General features: G+C 31.5%; 1 protein-coding gene and 1 long non-coding RNA gene across 2 annotated transcripts; both read left to right on the top strand.

Moving 5' to 3' along the window:
- The first annotated feature begins 12,655 nt into the window (after window positions 1-12,655).
- On the top strand, window positions 12,656-20,486 carry LOC127702743 (cysteine-rich venom protein LEI1-like). Its single transcript, XM_052207048.1, has 7 exons — window positions 12,656-12,668; window positions 14,430-14,519; window positions 17,366-17,548; window positions 18,088-18,233; window positions 18,700-18,785; window positions 19,321-19,385; window positions 20,353-20,486. The coding sequence occupies exons 1-7, from the start codon at window positions 12,656-12,658 to the stop codon at window positions 20,484-20,486; spliced, it is 717 nt and encodes a 238-aa protein (XP_052063008.1).
- A 2,504-nt stretch (window positions 20,487-22,990) lies between these two features.
- LOC127701399 (uncharacterized) lies at window positions 22,991-23,796 on the top strand. The gene is made up of 2 exons (XR_007982015.1): window positions 22,991-23,105; window positions 23,517-23,796. It is a non-coding gene; the product is annotated as an uncharacterized LOC127701399 (long non-coding RNA).
- Window positions 23,797-24,594: the final 798 nt, after the last annotated feature.

Genomic DNA, 24,594 nt, shown 5'->3' with positions numbered 1-24,594 from the left:
CACCTTACAGTCATTCCATATACCAAATATAGCAGACCTATTGCTTATAATATCTGATATATGGACTTGACACGAAAACTTAACCTTGTTCACTGATCCACAAAAACACAATTATAAACTTATATCTGAGCACTGAAGTAATTTTGTAATACATTTGAATTCAGGGAAATATTTGGCTTTAAATCATATTTTCACCTTCGTGAACACTCGATCAGTTTCTTTGAATGCCATGATAAAATGTTAATTTAATGAAAATTCTGTTATTGTAAGAAAATTATGAAAGGGCAGATTCATCAATATGATAAAGTGATGATGCTGTCGATGTAACCAAGGCGATTATAAAAGATACACAACTAACAGTCATAAAGTTTAAACAGATGACAGATGTTAGTCATAAGAGGCCTGCTTCATCACTTGTATAATTTATCGTCATTTATAATGAGAATCACGTGTTAGTAAGTTTTCAATATATGGCCAATATTTTACTTTAAGTTTCATGTCAACATAATACTTAAATTACAATAGCCGCATCGACAGGAATAATCATTTTACATAAGAATAAGATGATGTTGTATGATTGCAAATGAGAAAAGTATCCACCAGAGACCAGAGCCAGAGAAATCTCTAAATAGCCAAAGAAATCAATCAAAATTATAACCAAAAGATTTGATTGTTCATGGCATTTTTCACTTCACATTTGCATATTCATATCATTTTCGTTTTATCCAGATTACTGTCAACTTTTACTGATATAAATGTAAATCGTGCCAAGAATTAACCCAACGTTTCCTTATGAGTCTAGGTCCATCAATTTGTTTGTATAACAATCAAATTGGCATGTTACACTTAATGTTTGTCGACAACTTTGATGTTTGACCGGTTGACTCCTGGTTTGCCTACACTTAATTATCACAATTATCTATAAGTTAAGTAAACAAAAAAGACAAAATATTTAATGAACATACAATTGTATAGTCCGTTCCAACTTTATATATATAGTTTGTTTCATGTAAACAAAATACTTAAAACACAATAGCCGCATCGACAGGAATAATCATTTTACATATGAAAGGAAATGTGGTATGATTGCAAATGAGAAAATTATCCACCAGAGACCAGAGCCAGAGAAGTCTCTAACTTAAAGTAAAATATTGGTCAGATATTTGTCTGTGATTTCTATATATTCAGGTATTACAATGTGTAAATAAATAAATAATAAATAAATAAATCAAATGTTTTTTTTTCAATAGTTTAGTGTCAATTCAAATGTCAAACTTATATCAAAGGTTTATATCAGCAATGTCTCGGACAAATTCGAAAATTAAAGTGTCGATTAACTTTATTTAACAGAGAAATGCTCCCTCGAAATATTATATATAGAGAAATTGCATTGTAAGCGCTACACTACAAACTAGATTTCTTTTAGATATTTATAAAAAAAGTTTTAAAGAACTGAACAACAATTTTGTTTTATTTATTGCCCTGGGATAGAAATATCTGTAACGCTGGAAGTCTGTTCTGTTCTTCTTTTTAATACAAAAATTTCAAAAAATGTATTTACAAAAATTAAACAAACAAAAACGTGAATAAATAAAAAGACTGTCAACTGAAATTTTAAACGGGATTTATTCTATTTTATTCTCTAATATTATTATTTTACTTTTTATATATATTTTTTAGAATTTCACCAAAAAAATGCTGATATTTTGTCAAAACAATTTATATATTTTGAAAAAAAATTATTTGGAAAATTTGACGCATTTTCCTGGTAAATTTATAAGATATTTGAACAAATTTGTAGATAAAATATTTTGTTCTGCATATTTTTGCACATTTCTCTTAATTCAATAGTAGAAAAAGCAATTTTATAAAATATTACAGGTAAAACAATATGACTACAATTCATGAATAAACATCAAAACACCTTATGGTTTTATAAACTTTGAATTAAATGTAGGCAAACCAGGATGACACGGTTTGACCATGCGGAAAATTATGTGTGTTAAACACATTTTACCTTAGATAATTACGTAAATAATTAAAAGATTCAAGCCGAAAATTCATAAAAGATCAATGAACTATGAAACTTATAATCAAACTGATCAAACGTTTTTTTTTTGTTTTTTTTTATAGATTAAGACTTGACCTAAGCAGATAGCGGTTACGGAGGAGTTGAAAAAGAGAGGCGAAATATACCAAAGGGACATTTAAACTCATAAGTCGAAAATAAACTGACAACGCCATGGCTGAAAGAGAAAAATACCAACAGACAAACCAACAGACAAACCAACAAAACACTACATATAAGAAATGAAAAGTTATACATTTGTTACGATTTTTTTCGTTTTGGAAGTGCTTCCATATTTTATATTTCCTTGTCTTTGTATACTTCAGTATCGTTTCATTCAAGTCTTCTGATATCCTATACTACAGTCAGTTTTTAAAATCATTGAACCGTTTCCGGGAGTGTTACTGTATCCCTTTCTGTGCTTTACAACTTTATAACGTCCATGCCTGCAAGTTTGTAAATTAGTGTCTACATCATTGTATGAAACAAGGGCAGAAAGACAAATGTATAGTCAGGCTTAGAAAACAATTACTAATGTTAATTTTCGAGATTTTCATATTTTAATGTTTTAATACTTTCTTTTTATTCAATCTTTAATCTTACGTAAATTCTAAACTTCCTATTTACTGTAACCGGATGTTTTTAAAGTAAATTTGGTAGAACGCATACGTTGATTAAATTTGAAAGCACAATGACAATTTCGCTCCACTATTACTCGATCCTTTTTTCTAAAATCAAACTTTTACCGCTAAAATAGACAGCTCTAACGATGTGATAGGGACCATCATTATCATACATTTGGAGTCAGTTTGCAGACACTCCTCTCTTCGTTGATAGTTTTATGTCTCTTATTTATAGAGGGGACAAGTTGTCTCCGAGTGGAGTTGGCGTTTTCTACGTACAATAGGATATAAAAAAAATTGCGTTTTCGTCAATTTTATTGTTTTCATTTTCATATATTTATTTTTTTAGTTTCTTGAGCTTAACCAGGCAAACGTTTGAAGTTGCATGTTATCTAACAATGAATCATTTTGAAGACCAAAGCTATACAGAAATAAGAGAATATGATGATAAAATCACTGACACTGAGGCGTAGACTATTTTTACCATGTTGCTGTTCTTGCTTTTTTAACCGTTCATTGAAAATATTACTTAATTCAATTTTTAAAGAAGTACATTCGAAGTAGTACCTTTATATCCAGTTCACAAGCAGAAAACCGAGACAAATAAATACAACACATTTTGCTCATTTTTCTGTGTTAATCTACTTTTCTCTAAATTCAGAGATCACAAATGCTGAATAGAACTTTATATCAGCAAAAAAAAAACCGCAAATATCAGAACATGAAATCCTGTAAAAAAGAAAGTCAGCATGCCACTTATGCAGAAAAAAATTGAAACGGCTAAAACATGTTATATTTGGCCACATAATGCCAAAATGATATATTTTTACAGAACTTGTATCAAAATTTCAGTAGAAATCCTATATTTACTTTCTGTTTGACAAATTGACACCCTTAAACCATTCAGGAAAGTTGCTAAAATACAAATTCTATTTTTACTGAATGCATCTCTTACGTCCGATAACAATTAATTTTGCATTGCGTTTCTTTAGAACAATAAATGGAATTTGAAAAAAAAAATCCCATCAGCTCTATCTCAATAAAAGTTTTACACTGTAGTGTACTACTCTTGGGATAAAAATATAAAAATTATAGGAAGCTTCGTCAGCTCTAACTATTGATAATGTTATGTAAAGGGAGTCCTGGATTCAATTTGACAGCTATAGGCGTACTTATTTTGTACCATTTTCAACTGGACTAAATCATTACTCTAGCTTAAATTTCATTGTTTTACAGTGAAGTTTCATCTCTTTACTTGCTGTATGATGCATAACATATGACAAAATAAATAAGAGGTGTATTACAAATATTTGCAAGTAATACACTTTCCAAACAAGGGACTTCCCGAAAATCAAAGGGCGATAATTGTGTTATCGTGCCATATATGAAAAAATAACATGTGGTATTCATACATCGTTGCAGAGTTCTTGAAAAGTGTCAGTCCAGATCATTTGAGTGATAAACATTTGAAATATCTGACATATGGTGTTACAATGTTAGTCCAGTTGACTGACACAAGGGAATGAATTCTAAAAAGAATTATAGGATTGAACTGATGGAAATGTATTTTGGACTGACAAATTTGAGTGTCAGTTCAAATGTTTTCATAAGACAAAATTCTTTCCAAGAACTCTGCATTGGCTGTGTTGTGTTTTCCTGATGAAGGTAAAACAAGAAAATACTTCATAGACATTACATAATTTTTATATAAAGTGGTTTTTTAAATTTGTGTAACAATATAGATGAAAAACAAATATGTCTGACAGCAGCGAAATACAGGTTATTGACTTAGGACAGTCACATATAACGGAAATGTCATACTGGTAGAAGGTTTATCAGGTTCAGTTCCCCATTTTCTTCGGTAAATGCCTGTACCAAATCAGAAATATGACAGTTGTTTTTCTCTTGTTCCGTTGATTAATAGCGTTTGATTTTGTTAGTTTTTATGGACTTCCCCTTTTTGAATTGGCCTTAGATTTCGATATTTTTGTATACTTTTATACAGGAAATGACGGGGTTTAAAATGTTAGCAAGTCCTAAAAACCCAACCCCTGACCAGGGACAATTGAGTAACAGCACAACATAAAAACAAATGTAAAAAATCAGTTAATCAGTGATGTTGAACCGCTTTCAAATATGTCAATGTAAAGAACGCAACTGATAACAAATATTATAGTTTACGATTGATTGTTTGGTTAGTATTGCTCAAATTTTAGTTTCCGAGGAGACTTCAGCGTTAATGTCTGCCAACTTTTAAAAACTACCTTAGATATATTAGAATTTTGGGTCCTCAATGCTCTTCAACTTCGTACTTTATTTGGCCTTTTTAACTTTTTTTTATTCGAGCGTCACTGATGAGTCTTTTGTAGACGAAACGCGCGTCTGGCGCCAATACAAAATTTCAATCCTGGTATGTTTGTTGAGTTTATTTAAGCACTTTTCAAAATATGTTAATGAAAAAAAACCAAGTCATTCGAATTCTGAACAGCTATAACTATTCATAATTGATTGATAAGTGTTGGTCTTAAACCCCACTATCATCACCATCGACTCAAATCACGGTGGTCAGTTTTTTTATTTACGAAGGAAGCCAGAATACAAAAAGATAACTATCTATCTTCGACAGAAAAATATTCCACTTAAATCTTATCAATTTCTAGTATATTTGCTTCCCTAAAGTTGAACATGCTGAGATGCAATGTATAGAATAATTGATAAAAAATTACCACCATTCTTCCGAGTTTTTTATATTTAGTTTAATCTGTTTTGGTGGAAACATGTGTAAATATTATTTTTGGAAGACAAATCATGTCGAAAGCAACAATGGAACAAAGAAGGATTGGTTTGTGTGGTCTGCATTCATTGCAATTCAAGGTATCCTTTTATATATCTTCTTCTCCCTCAGAGCTATCAGCTCTTTGATTTAATTCTGCATATACAGTCGATGCATTCATTGGGATATTAAATACGTTTTCTGCCATTACATATCAACACATGGTACAATTTGAATTGGTATATAACATGATGAAATCGCGACCTCGGATGACTCGAACTTTGGATGAGTCGAATAGTTATGACAGGTCCCTCCGACTGCAACTTATTGTAATTTGACTATTCATGCTTCATCTATTCATCACTGCATACGTTTAAATCCAAAATTTATTTGTAACCTTCGTATTCCAATAAATAAATTCGGGTATTAGTAGTTGCGGCTGCATTTTCCGGGAAATATTTGTTTTCTTCAAAATTCAAACTTTGATTCATAAAAACAAAATAGTTGTTCAACCCTTTGACATGAATATTTTCTTTCAAAAGACATAAAGTTTGCAAAGTAGCAAATCTTTCTGATAATAATTGTATCTAGATATATTGATAAGTACACAAAGCACTACATCGAAAACTAAAAACAAGCATCACGAACCCCATCAAAAACCGGGGGTGATCTCAGGTGCTCCTGAAAGGTTAGAAGACTTTGCTCTACTAGTGATATCCGCCGTGTTGCTCGTGTAAGTACAAACCCGGTGATAAGTCATATTCGGTAGTTAATATTCGAGGAAGAGAGAACGTGACTGTGGAAATGACAATTGGTACATATCCGTCGTCATCTGTGAAACAGATATTCCTTAACGTCCAACAAACTCGTGATGGCTTTCGTAAAATTTTGAAAGAGATGATTTCTACTTTATCACTTAGAACTCTTGGCTCAATAGCTTCCTTGTAATCAGCACCCCTCTATCAAGGAAATCATGATAATAAATGTAAGCTCTAGGATATCGTATCAACTGGGAGATATATACTCCATATACAGGCGCTGCTGGAATTTTACTGCATATAATGGAAAATTCACAATTGGGAAACTGAAATCATCTCTTTTGTATTAAAGTTTTGTTCTCAAAATACCATCATTGTCAATTTCTAGAGACAAATCAAGATATGAGGCAGACTTAACTGTATCTGTTGTATCCTTCATTTCATTACGTTTTAAGTTTAGAAGTGTTCATCATAGTCACCAAACTTTGAATTATCTAGTGAGAGGACACCATCTATATGGCGGAACGTAAAGTTAAAGGATAATGCTTACTTTTCTCATTCTTCCTAAGAAGCTCCTTTATGAAGTCATTCTCATATTAATAAAGGAACAAGTCGGCAAGAAGAGGGGCACAGTCGGTTCCCATGGGAATGCTGATTGTCTGTTGAACAAAACATGTTATGTTGTCAATCAGGAAATGAAGCATCTTGATAATGTCAGTTTCATAGATTTTTTTGTTTGAAGCAGAGGGATTCTTTACAAAGACCGATTGTTCCCTCCCTAAGACAAGATACTTGTACCTACGTTGGCCATTCTTTTTTTTGAAACAAAGCAGGACCAAATCTTTCAATTTCTCCTTTAGTTTGAAATTGGAAATATTTGGGCAAAGGGTAGAAAAATCAGATGTTTTAATACTATTGCAAGAGGACACGTATAGAGACTTTGGTTATATGTAACAGATCTTTTGAGTTTTTAACTATCTACATCTGATTCATGACGCCCCTGGAGTAGGTAGTTTCGCAGTAGATTTTAAGCCCGGCTTTGATTGTTGATAAAATTGATGTTAATAATTTGGAAAAGAGTTTTCGTAAAGCACTTGGAATAAACGTTGTTTGTAATAACATTTATTTACTGTAAATTCAGAAATTATTGCGTACATTTATTATTGCGATTTTGTCATTTGAGACTAAAATGCGATTTTAGTTTGCGATATTGAGAAAAATCCTGTTTAATTCATACAAAAAATTTCAAAATGCGAGTTTAAATTATTGCGATTATAACCCTGTCGCTTTTTTATATAATAAAAACATCGCAATAATTTCTGAATTTACAGTAATTTAGGGATCCAATACAATAAAGGAAGATCCAGTTCTTCATTTTTAGTTGAAATTCAAAAGGAAAATAGAAAAGACCTATGATTATTCAGGAGTTTCCAAGTGAATTGTCAATACCTAATTCCTTTATCAAGCAGTTTATGTAATGTGATTTATACATCCATTCAGTTTTTCAAATCTAATTTGTGTCAACTTCCTCACAGCCTTAACAATTCGGAAAGAGTATATACGTCTTCTTGATCGCGTTTAGCCCATTGCCTGGCATAATCTTCGACTGAATCCATCAGTATTTATAAGTTGTGTTTCCAATTGATGGATTTAGGCTCACGATATTTCGGACCTTTGAAAAACACATTTCACAGGGAAGTGTTATTGAAAATGATCAGGTCTCCAGAAATAACGTGGCCAGCCGGATTATATATGAATGAGCTAGAACAGGTGCAATCAAGAGGGTTAATCTTGAAGTCGCCAATATTGAGATCCTGCAACATGTGTTTGTAATTGAAACTTTTAGTTGCAATTGTTTTGTAAAGGTATAAGAGATGATAGGTATAGACTGATCTTTAAAGTAGAGAGTAACAATTTATGACTAAAATCAGCAAAGACCCAACGAAACAACATCTGATACAAAAATTTAATAATAATTTTAGATATTTGGATGATATATTGGCTCTCAATAATGACGACTTCATTATGTACACTAAAGAGATTTATCCTGCTGAACTGACTTTAAATAAAGCTAATACTAACAATGAACACTGCCCTTTTACTGGATCTTGATATCTATATCTTTAACAGGAAGCTTAATACCAATTTACGATAAAAGAGATGATTTTTCATTTCCTATTGTTAATTATTCATTTTTAGATGGTGACGATCCCTTGACGCCATCTTGTGGTGTTTATATATCTCAACTTGTTCGATTAGCTCGTGTATGTAACAACGTTTTTGATTTTAACGAAACAAATCTCTGTATTACTGAAAAATTATCACACCAGGGTTTTCGATATCACAAACTAATCAAAACATTTACTTAACTTTATCATCGGTACAAGGACAGCATTCGTAAATATAAATCAACATACAGACATCGTATACGTTCAGGTATTTCACATCCAATATGGTATGGTAATATTTTATACAAAGCACAAAAATGTCGTGATTCACCTCAAAAGCTAACCAAACCTTTAAACAGACTTATTCAGAAGGGATATAGGTACGATACTGTTGTCAGGTCATTAAAGATGGCATATTTTGGAATGTTTCAGAGTTTAGTGTGACGTCCATTTTCACTGAACTCATTTGTGTTTAGGGGCCAGCTGAAGCCCGCCTCCGGGTGCGGGATTTTCATCGCTGTGTTGAAGACCCATTGGTGGCCTTGGTCTATTTTCTGCTCTTTGGTCGGGTTGTTGTCTCTTTGACACATTGCCCATTTCTATTCTCAATTTTATTAGGTATGTTTGAGTGAACTGGTTAATGATGAAGAATATTGCCTAAGTTGATGGCATCGATACCTTTGTTGGCAAAGACAAGTTTCAGAAAGGATCTCTTCCCCTTTTAATCTTTTCCAATGCGAACCGATCTGAAAAGTCAGTGACTGGCAAAAGAAGTTGATAGCTGAATTTTGTATTGATTTGAATGGAGGTAACCTGGGTTTGTAACAGTGATTTCCAAACATAAGTGGTACATAGAATGAAGTTTAGAATGCGGTAGCGAATAAAGATTCTTGCGAATGTGATGAATACCCTACGGCTTTTATAAAAATCATCATAAACTGAAAAAATCAATCAAAATCAAAATCAAAGTTGACCGGTAGCAAATCTTATATTGTTTTCAGATACAAATTATGGATGTCAATCTGGGCAAAATTTTACTAAATTAAATTTTGCATTAGCGTAGTGAAATCGTCTTCAACGAATACCTTTAGCACTCAATGACAATTTTATTTTACATATGAATATAAAACTAATGTCAATCGTTTCAAAGTAAATCATCAGACTCTAGTTTTCAAAAATATGTAGGTTACAAATACCCCTTTTCGATCCTTTAGGTGAAACAAATTCAGAACAAATTGGCAATGACTTGTTTATTTAAGAATGTGTTTTGAAAAATAAATGCTGATGAAGGCTTTAGAAAAAAAATTACCATTGAGACATTGATTTTTTTAAAGTTATACAATGTGATCATTATCCTTAACAATATTGTCATTCTTATGACCTCTTCTCATGGCATATATAATGTTAGGTGTTCTCCATAATTATTCAGTTTGCCTTCGGATTATGCAAATATGTAAATGTTATTATCAAACTTGTCAAATACAGGAAGAACACCAAGCAAAACAATGTAAACATATAATACTGATTTCAATGCGCATGATATGTTTTTCGAAAAAGCTCGGTCAATCGTAAGTAATCAGCCATTCACGCTACATCTATAATCGTAGCTAGCGAGAATGGCCGAGTTATTACCCTTATCGGTGATCCCACTGTTTGTATCACTCTGCTCAGCTTTTCATAAAATTTCATACCACGGCTTTGATACGTCAAATTCATTAACCCAGCCTAAATAACATTGACCCGGACATATCACCGACGTCATAATGAATGAATCAAGTCATTTTCCGGTTTGCTGGTGTAACAAAGAAAACACGTGTTTCTATCACGCAAAATACACATATACAATCCGATAAATCAATTATCAGATTTTCATCAAATCTATACTGTAAAATGTCAGCTGCTCGAGACAATATGAACGTTTTTCGAATGTTGTTGCAGAGTTTTGTACATATTAAGCTCTGACGACCGTGCCACAAGGCTGTATAAATTATGAATATATTTATTTCGGTTGATAAATAATGTAATTTGAGTTGTGTTGAAATTAGAAATTAACTTAAAGCTTTTTTTAACTTAATAAAGAATTGGGAACCAAACATTATTTTTTTCACATATCATGTGCAAAATGGAAGTTGTAACTTATGAGAAAAAATAGTAAACCTACTATAGTATGAAATATAGTACTTATACCTTCCGTTCTTACGTCAAAGAGTATAACTTGGATATCATTTCAAAATTCAAAACATATTTAACCTCTTTATCTATCATATATATATTCATTTTTCATTCTTTAAAGTAAATTACATTGATCTCCTCATATGATAATAAAATTAAAATAAAACATATATCAAAATACCATTTGGAAACATTAAAGATATTATTACATTATCTTAAATTATTTTAGACCGTGCTAGATCCTCTTGGATAGTCAAGGTCGTTATATATGGTCGTCAGTTCGTGTGTTGGAGTCAACGGAATTTAGTTTTATTGCTGCCATTTTGATACGTAATCACAACGACTAACTAATGATGCCACAACGTTGTGACAACGTTGATTCGTTTGCTGGGAACGACTGATACTCCGCACCGAAAGTCTAATATCATATAGGATCAAAATGTAACTAAAGGAGTATAGATATAACAGCTAAAGTATGTCTTATGAAAAAAATATACATAGATAAGATACAAACACAAAACGCATTGGTTTAGTTTCTATTACGCTTATTGATACGGGGCTTAATTGATTACCGTATTTTATTGATAGTTTTGGGCGTTTAAGAAACTTATGAAACCTTCAATACATAAATATATATGTTGTCAATGGGTGATAAATGGCTTAATTTTAAACAATCAACACAGGGAAAAGGAATATTATTCTTAAGTTTGAAAAGTTTATTCATCTTTTAGGGGATTTGTGACATATTATCTGATAAATTACTTAATTGAAAAAATGTCATCACCGGTTGTCGATATTTCTGTAAACAGATTTTCAATACATAAAGTGTGATGAGATGTAAAACTGCCATATGACCATTAAGATAGATGTATTTCTATATGTAGTGTCGTTGCCTTTTCATCCATGAAGGTGGAGAATTGTACAGTTTAAAGGGGCACTAGCTACGAAATACATAAAAAATCTAAAATATGGTTTGTTTTGTTCAATCGTTAACGATGGTGAAATAGTAATTCGCTTTTAGCAGCTAATCTGGTTCAAATAAGATAAGAAACATTGATGATGAATTATTCACTTGCAAGTGATCAATTCGACCTCATTGAGCTCGTATTAATGTGAACTTCAATTTAACCCTTAGATAGAGCTGGATAACGCATGAATTGTGTGTGTTAAGTTATTTAAAGGAAAATAATGTCAACATTGAAAGTGAAACAAAGATAAATCATTTGATTGACTGATTCGATCCACAAAAAAAAACATTCTTAAACAGGTAAAAACGATGATTAACATATATTTTTAATCTATAACATGAAATTAACCAGACCTAGAAAAATCCAATTACACGAGTTGGCTTTCTATTTACATCTATATTTATGTTTATATCTCTTATATGACCATCGGAGGTCTTCGGAGGTCAACTCGATAGTTAATTAGATGGCATCTAGACTAAAATACACACGAAACGAAGCTTCATATTATCAAGCCCATACCTGGTAAATTGTTTATTTTAGACTTTTTATAATTTGGATAAATGTTTTACTTTGTTATAAATCAAATATCAGAATTTGAGTCAAATCGGTGAACATGAATTTGACAGCTAGTGCCCCTTTAACAACTATAAGACATTTTAAAACTCATTATTGTACATACAAAAATACATTTTGACGTAAAGATGTTAATGACAACAAATGCTGGAAGAACGTCAAAACAACAGCAACCTACTAATAGAGATTAACGAAAATATACATCTGATCGATCGGTAAACTTCTTGAGATAAATTATGTAATAATTTATGCAAGACATAGTTTAGTAGGAAATTTTCACATGGCCTGGGTCGTCATATTCGAATTTTGTAATGAGCGTTACATTACAGGTATTAAAATTAATGGAAATAAAATTTTTTTTTTTTTTAATTTCTTTTGGCATGCTGATGCCAAGGGTGGGTAACTGAAACACGCCGAAAATGTTACTAAGAAATCATTCCCGTTCGACTAAGATCGATTCCTTGCGAATGCTATACAAACGGAGAAGCTGCCATCATAATTGGTTTTGAATATAATTTTGAAGTAATATACGCCAAGGTTCCAACAGACAAGATGGGAGTGAAAAGTAAAATATCAAAAATAACAAACTTCAAGGAAAATTCAAAACGGAAAGTCCATTAACAAATGGCAAAATCAAAAGATAAATTAACATCCAGTTGCTTTTAAACAGGTCAAGCATTTCCTGCAAAATGTGCATTACACCGTTCATCCAGTTGTACGTATCAAAACCACGAACATGACAAATTATTCCGGTCACATGTCAGAATATTAAACCATAGGCATCTCGTGGGTTCGGTTTTTTTCAATTTTATTTCCTTCACATTTTCCTTGTTGAAAAGTTTATCTTTCTAATTGATCACTGTAAAATAACATTGTATTATAGTGATACATTTTTCAAAGGTGGCTAATTGAAAGTGACACAAAATCTATTGATAAATTTTATCTCGAATTTATAAATCTGAAAAAGATGGGTTGTCAACGTAGTGAATTTTGACGCTCCTTGACGACAGAATTTAATATACAGGGAAAATGTTAGCACAAATGTTTCATGGAGCCTTTTCATTGTTTTTACTAACTTTGGTTTCATTCTTTCTGCAATGTAAGTGGTTTTTATACATTTTTTAAATTAAGCAAAAATTGATCGGAAGTAAAAATTTTATTTTCCCCGATTTTGAATGCTTGTGATTTCCTGGTTTTCAGTTTATAATTCCTTTAATGTAATTTTGAAATTTACTTTAAAAAATTTCAACATCATTTTATAAATTGCATGCGTTATAAGCGCTTTTCTGACTTTTCCTTCATCAGGAACGTTCAAAACCGAACATTTGAAAGCCAACGATGTACAAGAACCGAAACAATTGAAGAGCTATAAAACCAAAAAGGACCTAGAATAATTTGAACTGTAAAATAAACGTAATCGGTTCCTCGTTAATGTCGAATACCGCGCTCTCTGCACGTTAAAAAATCTTGCATCAAGTCTCTGCGGGTCCGTAGGTGATCTGTTGCAAGGTTAAAATTTCTGTCCGTATCCTAGATGCATTTTTTTAAAGCTAGCGGCAGTTCAAATTTCCCCGCCCTTCATTCTTGTCGACCTACCTTGCAGAAAGCATTTAATGTATTGTTAATTTGTTCTCATTCTGATTATACATAAAATATTTGTCACTGGACATAAGCAAACACCAATCAATCAAGCAATCAATCATTCTGTAAACAACGTGAAATATGTGAACCACTTTTTCGAATTTAAAGAAAAAACACACAAAACAATTAGATAAAAAGATTATAGACACCTTTAAATGTATTAAATCATAGATTTCTAGAAAGCTTATCATATTTGTTTTTCGTTCATTATTTTTTACATAAATCAGGCCGTTAGTTTTTTTGTTTGAAATTTTTTTAAATTTGTTTTTTCGGGGCCTTTTATAACTGACCATGTGGTATGGATTTTCCTCATTTTTGAAGGCCGTATGGTGACCTATAGTTGTAAATTTCTATGTCATTTCTTGTGGAAAATTGTCTCATTGGCAATCATACCATATCTTCTTATTTATATATTATCTTTGATTTGATATATTTAATTATTCTGGTTTCATGTTGCTAATTCTTCTTAAAAATACACACAAAACAGAGTGGCACAACTGCAAATATGTTTTTTTTTAAATATGGTTTCTCTAATACGCTTATATTTGATACAATTAGTAAATTATTATGGTTTCATGTTTCTGTTTCTTCTTAAACAAATCAAAGTGTAAGATAAATCTCAGAATCTTAGTCGTCAGAAAAGCATAGTTAACTATAGATATTATACAAAGATGATTTTTTGCAGTATATGCTGCTGATACCTGTAAAGATAAGTTTAAAGTATTCCCTGGTCACTCAGCATGTCTTCCAAGATCACATCAAGCCAAAATTCCAGGTAAATATGATGTCATCTTCATGATAAAGTAATAAATGACAGCAAAACAAATAAGTTTCATTGGCCGTCGATGTGCCTTTAATTAATTATCTATCAAAATGATTTTAGATTTTAGATTTGTTTGGTTTTTTACATCTTATTCCTTATTTTATTATATAATCGTATTTTAGCAGAGGTAGAGAAGGGGTTATTTATGAAGTCAGTGTTGAATTGCCATTGTTTTTTAAGTAATTAGCTCCGATGCAGCATTCCCCATTTCCATTCTCAATTTTAATATAATTTGCGCCATATGAAGTATTATGTTTAAGCTCTAATTTTGGAAAATTTCACTCCTCCTTAATAGGGAATTGGAACCGTTGCACTAATAGATTAAAACACGCATGACTTACTTGACAATTTGGAAACTTTGGTAGATTTCAACTTTTGGAATCTTTTCTTGTATTTATTCTCAATGATAGTGATGTAGTGCTGACTAGTTTCATCAGTGTAAGAACGTCATAGCATTTTGAAAATAGATTAATTTTCTTAATTAAAAGAAAATGAAACAACAAAAAACAAACAAACAAACAAACGAAGAGACAGACATACATTGATGAAAAGATGCAAACAACTGTTATAATGATAATGATAATAATAAATTATTTATTTAAATAGGGTAACTCAATTAGAACTAGTCTTATTTTCATTGAGGCCCTCAAACAAAATACATGTATACAGTTAACATTCGTACATTAAAATACACACAAATATATAAATGGCAACAATTAATAAAGTTTTTTTATTCTAACCATAAAACAAAAATTATTTGACTTGCATAGAATTTTCAAGAAAATGATTGTAACAATGTTTTTTGAATAATTCCACATTAAATTTTTTTTATTGTGAATGGTAAAGTATTCCATACCTTGGTTGCAGAAAAATGAAAAGATTTTTTTATAAAAATTAGTATGTGGTCTTGGAACAAATAGATCGTTATTAGAGACAGATCGTAAGTTGTAGTGTTGAACATCATTATTAGTTAGCATTTATAAGTAATCAGGTGTTAGTGTTGTGTTATTAAAACTGATAATAGTGACAATGTTGAACTGAAATGAGTTTAAGACAGAAGAGAGGCATGGTGAAAATAATAAACTCCTTTTATTGGCGTCTTTTGTCATCAATTTGCGTTCTTCGTCCGTCTGTCCGTCGTTAGAAAATTCATAACCTTATGTGAAACCGCTCTGCAAAATTGAACCAAATTTTGCAGGAATAATGTATAATTGAGGAATGTTGTGAAATATTCTCATTTCGTTCAGATTGGATGAAAATATTGCCGCTAGAGGCAATTAATATTCTGATTGGTCAAAAATTTAATTTACTTCTACTCTGAAGCCCTAAGGCAATTTTCAACTTTATAGAATTGATGACTGGGAGACCCTTTAAAACATTTCCTCATTTCATGCTGCCAGGGTTGCATACCTGCCGGCTACAATGGCACATAGGTTTCCATGGACATTGGATGACAATATTAACTAAACTTTGTACGAATAATGTCTGGAAGGGTATCGATATAAATTTGCCATTTTGTAACGATCTGATTATAAACATGGCTTACACAAAATTCTAAATTCTTCCCCGAAACTACAATACAAAATCTTTTCAAGGTTAACAGGGATGGTGATTGGAAGGCCCTCTTCAAAATTTCTAACTTTGTGCTAATCGGATTGCATACATGGTGGTTATAATGGCACATTGGTTTCCATTGAAGCTGATGGGAAATCATATTTTCAACATCTCCTATGAAACCAGATTGCCAATATTAAAATTTTGCAGAAATAATAGAGGGTACACGTATCTTTTAACAAAATCATCATTTCATTCCGATTGAATTGAAAACATGTCGGCCAGAGGCAATTCTTCATTCTGATTGGTCAAATTTCAAATTTCTTCTCCTCTGAAACTACATTGCCAAATCTTTTAAAATTTTATAGGAATGATGATCGGGAGACTCTAAACTTTAAAACTTTGTTTTTAATAAATCCCATGTTATTCCTCGCATTTTGGTCATTTAAATAACACTGTATTTTTAAGAATAGACGGCGGCGGATTTGCAAATGAGTGTTTCGCAAATTTTAAGTGTTTTCTCTACCAAACAATCCTCACTTCGCGCTGCTTGGGTGGAATACCTGGTGGTTACCGTGGCAAATTATGATAATCTCCATGTGAGCGATTAAGGCCCCTTAAAGCCTCCAGTTTAAGTTGATATCACATAATCGCATTACCTTATGTCGATTATTACATCAGATGTTAAGTCTGTTGATAAACAGTTACCGACTTTTTCGGGCTGAAGAAACGCAAGTAAAAAATTATTCAACTATCTATTTTAAGTATTGTGTGATTTTCAACCTTAGAAATCCTTCCCAATTGTAGAAGAAATTTATTACTTGCAAAACTGACAAAATAATGCCTGCATAAGGACCTGATGGATATCTAGGGTTGTTTTCCCAATGTAATGAAAAGAGGAGATAAAGCACGACAAATGTCCGGATACATATAATGAAAATTATTTAAGTTTATTTTACAGATTTGAAGATTTAAAGATTCAAATGCAAATTCCTTGGCAAATTATAATATCTAAAGATTTTACTACAAATTCCATTACAGAATTTAAGATCTGACAGTTCACGTCCAAATCAGATTGATAAATATCAAAGTTTGACCATCTATTATAGAGAAGGGGTGTTCATAGTTATTTCTTTGTCCTTCATTTCATGTTGCCTCATATGCATCCGCCATTTTTTACCTATAAGGGTCTCATAATAAATAAATAAAATTCATGCTTATATTTCTAAATTGCAATTGAATAGGTCCTGTTGACAAAAATGATGTTTTGGCTATTCATAATAAGTATAGACAGAAAACAGCGAAGCAATATAATGCAAAAAACATATTGAAGATGATGTGGAATGATGAAGTTGCTATGGTTGCACAGAAATGGGCAGAAAATTGTGTTGGCGTTCATGATAAGAATTATCAGCGATTGATACCAGGTATTTACAATGATGTTTTTAATTTTATGCAGATAATGCTTATTGTTTTGAATCACTTTTGATTGCCCATGAAGCAGAAGCTTTTTGTATGTTGGTTTATAGTATAGTTTATCACGATTTAAATTTATGTGTATAATTATATATGTCATTTTTATTCATTTTGTTTACTTTTGCTATAGTATTATAGCTTTAATTTCATTGTTTAATTTGAGGTTTCATAATTTGCATTACTTGGTAATCAAATTCCAAAGCAGTTTTACTTGGTTGTATCAGATAATAAATGAAATCAACACTTAAAATTTCATGCGTCCGAAGCGTTTTTCTGGATTTATCTTCATCGAGAACGGTTAAAGCCGAATATTTGAAAGCCAAGGAAGTATAAGAGCCGAAACAGTTGAAGAGCTATATGACCAAAAGGACCTAAAATAATATACAAATCTATCTAAGGTCAACTTTGCCTGAGAGAGGTGAAACCATAGTTTCTTAATGATTTCAAAATTTATATGTATCAAGTGATAAATTAAAATTTTGACTTTCAGGAAGATTTCCAGTAGGTCAGAATGTTGCAAGTTCGAAAACGGAAATATTATGGGAAACTGTTGTACAGTTGTTTTATAATGAATCGAAGGATTTCAATTTTGGTAAAGAGAATAATATGCTAGAAAAGGTTGGCCATTTTACCCAGGTAAAATTATTTATATTAATTCTACATTGAAATAAATTCGAAAAACTATATTAGTTCATCCAAGTTATTATTTTGGGGGTTTTTTTTATTTTATTTTTTTTAAGTGGGGGAGAGTGGAAGGGTTGTTTAGTTCATTATTATTATTATAAAGTATAATGATTTGAAAATTGTTGTTTGTCGTTTAACCTCTTCTTTTTGTCATGGAATTGTCCGTTATTCAATCCATGATTTTGTTTGTCTCGTGGTATCTTGTTCTTGTATCTTTCTCAAACATTTCATGAATCTTCTTTATACATACGTTATGTAAAGGCTAACATCATTTCATTTCAAAGATACTATACCTTTAACGAAATCTTCTGTAATATGTCTATAATACGTTTATATATTGTAAGATTAAAACTTTTTAAATTATTCTTGCTGAATTGAAAATAAATAAAAGATAAAGACATGTTTTGGATTTTTTCAGTTGGCTTGGTTTGATTCTTACATTCTTGGTTGCGGATACGCTATTTGCAATGGATATCATTTCTATGTATGCAACTATGCACCAAGGTAAACAATATTTATCAATATTTAATATTCCATAGGTGACATTTGCATGTAAGTATCTAAGTGAAAATAATGATTTATAACAGAAGTACTCGAAACACACAATTGCTTAAGATAACGCTGCATATTGACAACAACAACAATTGTATTACAAGAAAAGTAAATAAAAACTTAATACATCGAAATTAAAACAAATTAAAAAAATAAGTAGAATTTTTCGCACTCGTGTTTTTTAACAGTACTGTTTTATCTTAGATTAAACTTGAGACATAAAATGAAGACAGGATACTTTGCAAAGATATTAAAAATGATTAACATAATTTTAATGTTATTTTCCTAAAAATTTGAAAATAGAAATACATTACTAGTAATTGCTAAGGTATATATAAACATATTAAAATCTTTGATGAACGTGCTACCATTTGTTCTCATTTTTTATATCTCATATGGCATAATGTCCTTTTATTCATTAGAATGTATGTTTCATAAAAAATGTTTTGTCGAAGGAAATTTTATTGTTCTATTTTATTGCTTTCAGTGGCAATCACAAAGGCCGACTTGGATTCCCGTTTTCAACTAACGGAACAAATACGGATTTGCGTGGTAAGATTTTTTAATGGATTAATATCTATAAAAGTTATGCTACAATTTATTGATACGACAGTTGTCATAAAAATAATCTATAGATAGCAATCAGTGAAGTAAGTTTTGAAAAACAACCTTTATTTTCTAACATTATCAAGTAGGAACGACATTTGAAAAAAAAAAATCATTAACAAAAACATTTAAGAAATATGTTACTTATATTACATCTTAGTTTAGATGATCAATAAAACAAAGCAACACGGTTATAATTTTCCTTAATTTGGAATTAATTGCAGATTTGAAACAGCGATTGTGATAATATCACCCTATTTCAAAACGTTAAATGTCAGTGATATCTATTAAAATTTGTTATTAACATTGCCAGCAAGCTAGTAAGGTCTGTTGGCTTTGGTAATTTTCACGTTATTAATGACATGTGATCCTATTAATTGGTCCACCTGTCTTTCATTTATACGTTTGACTCATGCACATACACACAAACACAAACACACACACGTATCCTTAGCATCACGGATGCCTAAGTTCTTGGACCAAAAAGAAGGGGGGAAATAGATGCCGACATACAGCACAACAAAGAAACTAAGCGCCATACAATTGGGATGTTTAGCTAGCTATAAAACAAGGTATACCCACCACTTTCTACGTAAAATGCCTGTACCAAGTCAGGAATATGACAGTTGTTTTTCATTTGTTCCGTTGATTGATAAAGCCTACCGTTTGATTTTGTCAATTATTATGGACTTCCACCTTTTTTTATTTACCTTGGAGATCGGTATTTTTGTTATACTTTTCCGGTACAAAACAAGATTCCCAGAAATTATCATAATAAATATAAATTATTATAATTGAGTAATCCTACAAACTCCATAAAATGATCGAGTTCTTCTTAACGAACACTTAACATGTATTCAAATACTACCGGTGGTTTGTAAAAAAGTTGATTAAAGTTATTATATTATTTCAGATTGCAAAAAGAAACTATGCGAAGGAGGAAGTCAGCTCGATCCATTTTCATGCCAATGTCAATGTAGAAAGGATTATAATCACAATGACCTTGGTTTTTATAAATCTGCTGCAAACAATTGTAAACGTGAGTGACGTAATTCTGTTTTCAGAATTATTCTAATGATGTCTATTTTCCTCGATTTTCGATGTAAAACGTAAATATATATTATAGACAAATAATGAAAAAAAGGGGAAATTAAATGAATGTGAAAATATGCATGTATCGTAAGAAGTAAGATTTAACTGTTGATTTTGAAGAAATTGAGATACATTCTGATTGTGAGACAGAGCCATTTAATGCATTCCTTCGATGTTACAAAAATGTTGATAATAGTTGAAAATGTGAGTAATGAACATCCTGAACAAGTAAATTGACTCCCCTGAGTTCAGTTGAAAAGGAAGATACTTAGGCGCAATAAAAAAAAACATAAGTCGAAGAAAAACAAACAATATAATGGTCAAAAGAAAATCTATGCAAACAACAGTACAGAAACTCCATACAGAAAAATAGATTGAGCAACACCAAATACCGCGATTGAACGCAGATATAGTCAGATGCATGCCATGGAAAGTAATTGATAAAGCACTTTCGCATGAATCGCTTTATGTTTAAGCTGCGTCTTTTGTGTGATACATGCTTGGTGGCACGAAACAGGTCAATCTGGTAACCGATGTCCATGCGGTATAAAATTAATGTATAAAGACACCACAGGACATTTGTCTTAGCAAATAGCCGAAATATAACAAATGTAATAATAATGTAAAATGCAGCTTATATCTTGTGAAACTTTTTATCCCTTATATCTCACTTAAATAGATATGCTTGTTATATAATATTAAGATAGTATACTGACGATGAGTTAGTATACTGATGTTAATCTAGTATACCGACGGTGAGGTAGTATAACGATGGTGACGTTGTACACTGTTGATGAGGTAATAAACCGATGATTAGGTAGTATATCGATAGGAAGGAAGTATACTGATGGTGAAAGTTCATCGATGATGAAGAAATATAACGATGCCAAATTAGTATACCGACGGTGAGGTAGTATACCGATGGTGAGGTAGTATGATTTACCTATGGTATTGCTGTCTACTGATGGTGATGTAATATACTGATGGTGAGTTAATTTACCAATGATGAAGAAGAAATTCGTTGGTCAGGTAGTATTCCGTAGTAACGTCGTATACCAATTGTGAGGTAGTATACCGATTGTGAGGTAGTAAACCGATGGTAATGTAGTATACTGACGGTGAAATGATATAACGATGGTAATGAAGTATACCGATGGTAACGTAGAATACTGATGGTTAGGTAGTATACTGAAGGTGAGACAGTATACCGATGGTAATGTAGTATACCGACAGTGAGGAAGTCAGGAACGCTTGAACATAGAAATGTGAACTATGTAAAAATATTTGAATACTAGTCATCGAGAAGCTTTATGAACAAATGGGACCTTAAACAGAACAGCAAAAATTATCGAAGGTCAATAAATATGGAAGTGAGATATCAAGTAAAAAGTAAAATTACAAAAATACCGAACTCCGAGGAAAATTCTAAACGGAAAGTCACTAAGTAAATGGCAAATTCAAAAGCTCAAACACATCAAACGAATGGATAACAACTGTCATATTCCTGACTTGGTACAGGCATTTTCTTATGTAGAAAATGGTGGATTAAACCTGGTAAATGACATGACTAAGTATTTTGTTAGATTTAGTAAAGGGTTTTTCTTCGATCCTGATTTTCTACTACAAGCCTCTGACAAACAGGTGATTCTGACCGATTTATATTAGTAGACATATATGATCTATTTCAGAGCATAAATGTCACTTTTTATTTAATTAATACCAAAAGCGAAAGATCTATCAACGAAGACCGAATTAGAACATCTTTGTTTTAGAGAGTTACAACAAAATGAATACATTACTTATAAATTGAAATTTTACATTAAATGAAATATATCATAGAGATACCGAATCTGTATGCTAATACCCGCTTGACCAGACGGCTATTTCTATAGCAATGATAGTAATTTGATACCGAATTCAGGGACGCTGGAGGTCAAAATATGAAATAAAAAAAAATATCAAATGTTTCGAGAGCATTTGAAATATTTGGGCCATAACAAAACAGTCAAGCTGTCTGAAGTTTTTTCATTTTTAGTTCTAGTAGAAATCCATAATTTATAAAATAGATTTATTATTGAAATCATGCCAGTAAAAAAGCGCTAAAATACAGTTTACTTTTAATCAACCCTTTTAAGGTGTTGGGTGTTGACTTGAAATCGAATTCATATATATATATATATATATATATAAATAAATATACATATATAAGTACGTCTAAACCAGTGACAACTCTACAACAGATTTATCCATCGGATCACCAGCAGTGATGGTGATACATGGCTGTGTACATTCTGTATTTACAACTCGTCTAAACATCAGCCCAACAATGTTAGATCTGTAAATTTGCTTTCGCAAATTTTTGTTCTTCCCTCGCCGGGATTCGAACTCATGCTACTGAGATATCGTGAAAAAAATATATATATATATATATTGTAATCAAATGAATTTCAGTGACATGCAAAGAAGACAAGAAGGAAAAATTCTTCTGTGGAAATAGTGGTTATGGAGAAAGAAGTTGTCTAACCTTGTCAAACATGCCATTTGATTGTCCATACACCTGCCGCGTGTGTCCCTGTAAGTATGTGGAGGATTTTACTTTTCCTTCCCCACACATACATTTCATAGCAAAACAAGTTTTTGATGGTTGATTGTTAAAAATTTTGTTTCTTTCTGTTGTTGTTTGACTTTTCATTTGCTTTTAGTACTATTGAATACTAGGATTGTCTTGAGCTTGTACAAACATAAGGCCAGAGTCTTGATCTTGTCTTAACACCTATCCCTTAGTTCTCAATTTAATAAATGACAAATGATAAATAATTTGATATACTAGTAGTATGTAAATTGACTAAAATGGTAGTGACCGAACAATCTGTCGACTGCAAGATCAGATTATCAAGGAGACCAATACACCTTAAGGCAATCGAAGTTAAGCAAGATGATACTTATTGATATTTTGATAGAATTTTTTTATTTTTTATTTTTCAGATTCTGATGGGGAAAACTATAGAGAAGGCAATACACCTGTAGTTATGTTGGGTTCCAGTGATGCAGCCGCATGTAGAAGCAATCTGCTTAGTTTGGCACCATTGTTTTATCTATATTCCAAGGCCTATTAACTTTTTCTTGGTCATGTTCCGGTAGATCTCTGTTTCATCCGTTTGATTTTTTTTCTTTTTACTTTTTCTGTGAGATCACATTTATAAGAAGGTCCAATCTGTACGTAATCTCATCATAGTAATAACGAATAAAGGTAACGTTGTAGTTACGACCTAGTTAGAAACTCTTGATTATGATCTGTAACTTGGGTAGATGTGCGGTGCTTGTGTTATTGTTAGGAACAAAATATTGAATTATTTATTTTTGCAGAATGGATATTCTGTAAACCTATACCTTATATTAAGCTATAAAAAGCCCCGACATTGCAACATTAGAAACAATTCAAATAAGGAAACCAACTTCCCTTATGGCATGCGTCATGATAAGCCAAAAAAAATCCTGTAAAATAGCTCATTAAGAATAAAAGGATTATAGAATTGTGCATTCGAAGAAGAAAAAAGAAACATAATAGCTTAAGCTGAAAAATATACAGTATATCTGTATGATATAAGTTCAATACTTAAAAAATTAATCCAACGCATGGCAGTGTGCCTGTCATAAGTTGAAAACCTCGTTTGTTGTTGTTTAAGTTTATATTAGGTTTTTTACTTTCAGACAAAATTCGTTCTTGTTATAATTCTTAGCATTTTCTGTTAAATTTATTCAGATCGTTACTGCACTCGAAGGACGAAAAGCTTCCGCATACGATCTAGGCATTTGCCTATTATTGAAAACCATTATCGAAACCATATATTGACAACTCATTATATTTTTGAGGATTATTGGATAGAGTCGTTACAGACTCATCCCAAATCTCCGTTAAATTACAATGGTGATAAAAATGAGGAGACAAATTCAGGTAACCTAAGGTTTGTCAAATTGATTAATACGATCTATTAAAGTCGACATTTGGATCGAAATAATTTCGAAGAATTGTGACCAATTAGATATGTTCGACTGTACGACG

This window comes from Mytilus californianus, unplaced genomic scaffold (genome assembly GCF_021869535.1).
Source record: "Mytilus californianus isolate M0D057914Y unplaced genomic scaffold, xbMytCali1.0.p SCAF_5, whole genome shotgun sequence".
Taxonomy (NCBI): domain Eukaryota; kingdom Metazoa; phylum Mollusca; class Bivalvia; order Mytilida; family Mytilidae; genus Mytilus; species Mytilus californianus.
This window is presented reverse-complemented; position numbering and strand designations above follow the sequence as displayed.

Coding starts and splice junctions, on each gene's coding strand:
- LOC127702743 (XM_052207048.1), top strand. Junction 17,549..18,087: donor TTATCAGCGATTGATACCAG/GTATTTACAATG, acceptor TTTGACTTTCAG/GAAGATTTCCAGTAGGTCAG. Junction 18,234..18,699: donor AGGTTGGCCATTTTACCCAG/GTAAAATTATTT, acceptor GGATTTTTTCAG/TTGGCTTGGTTTGATTCTTA.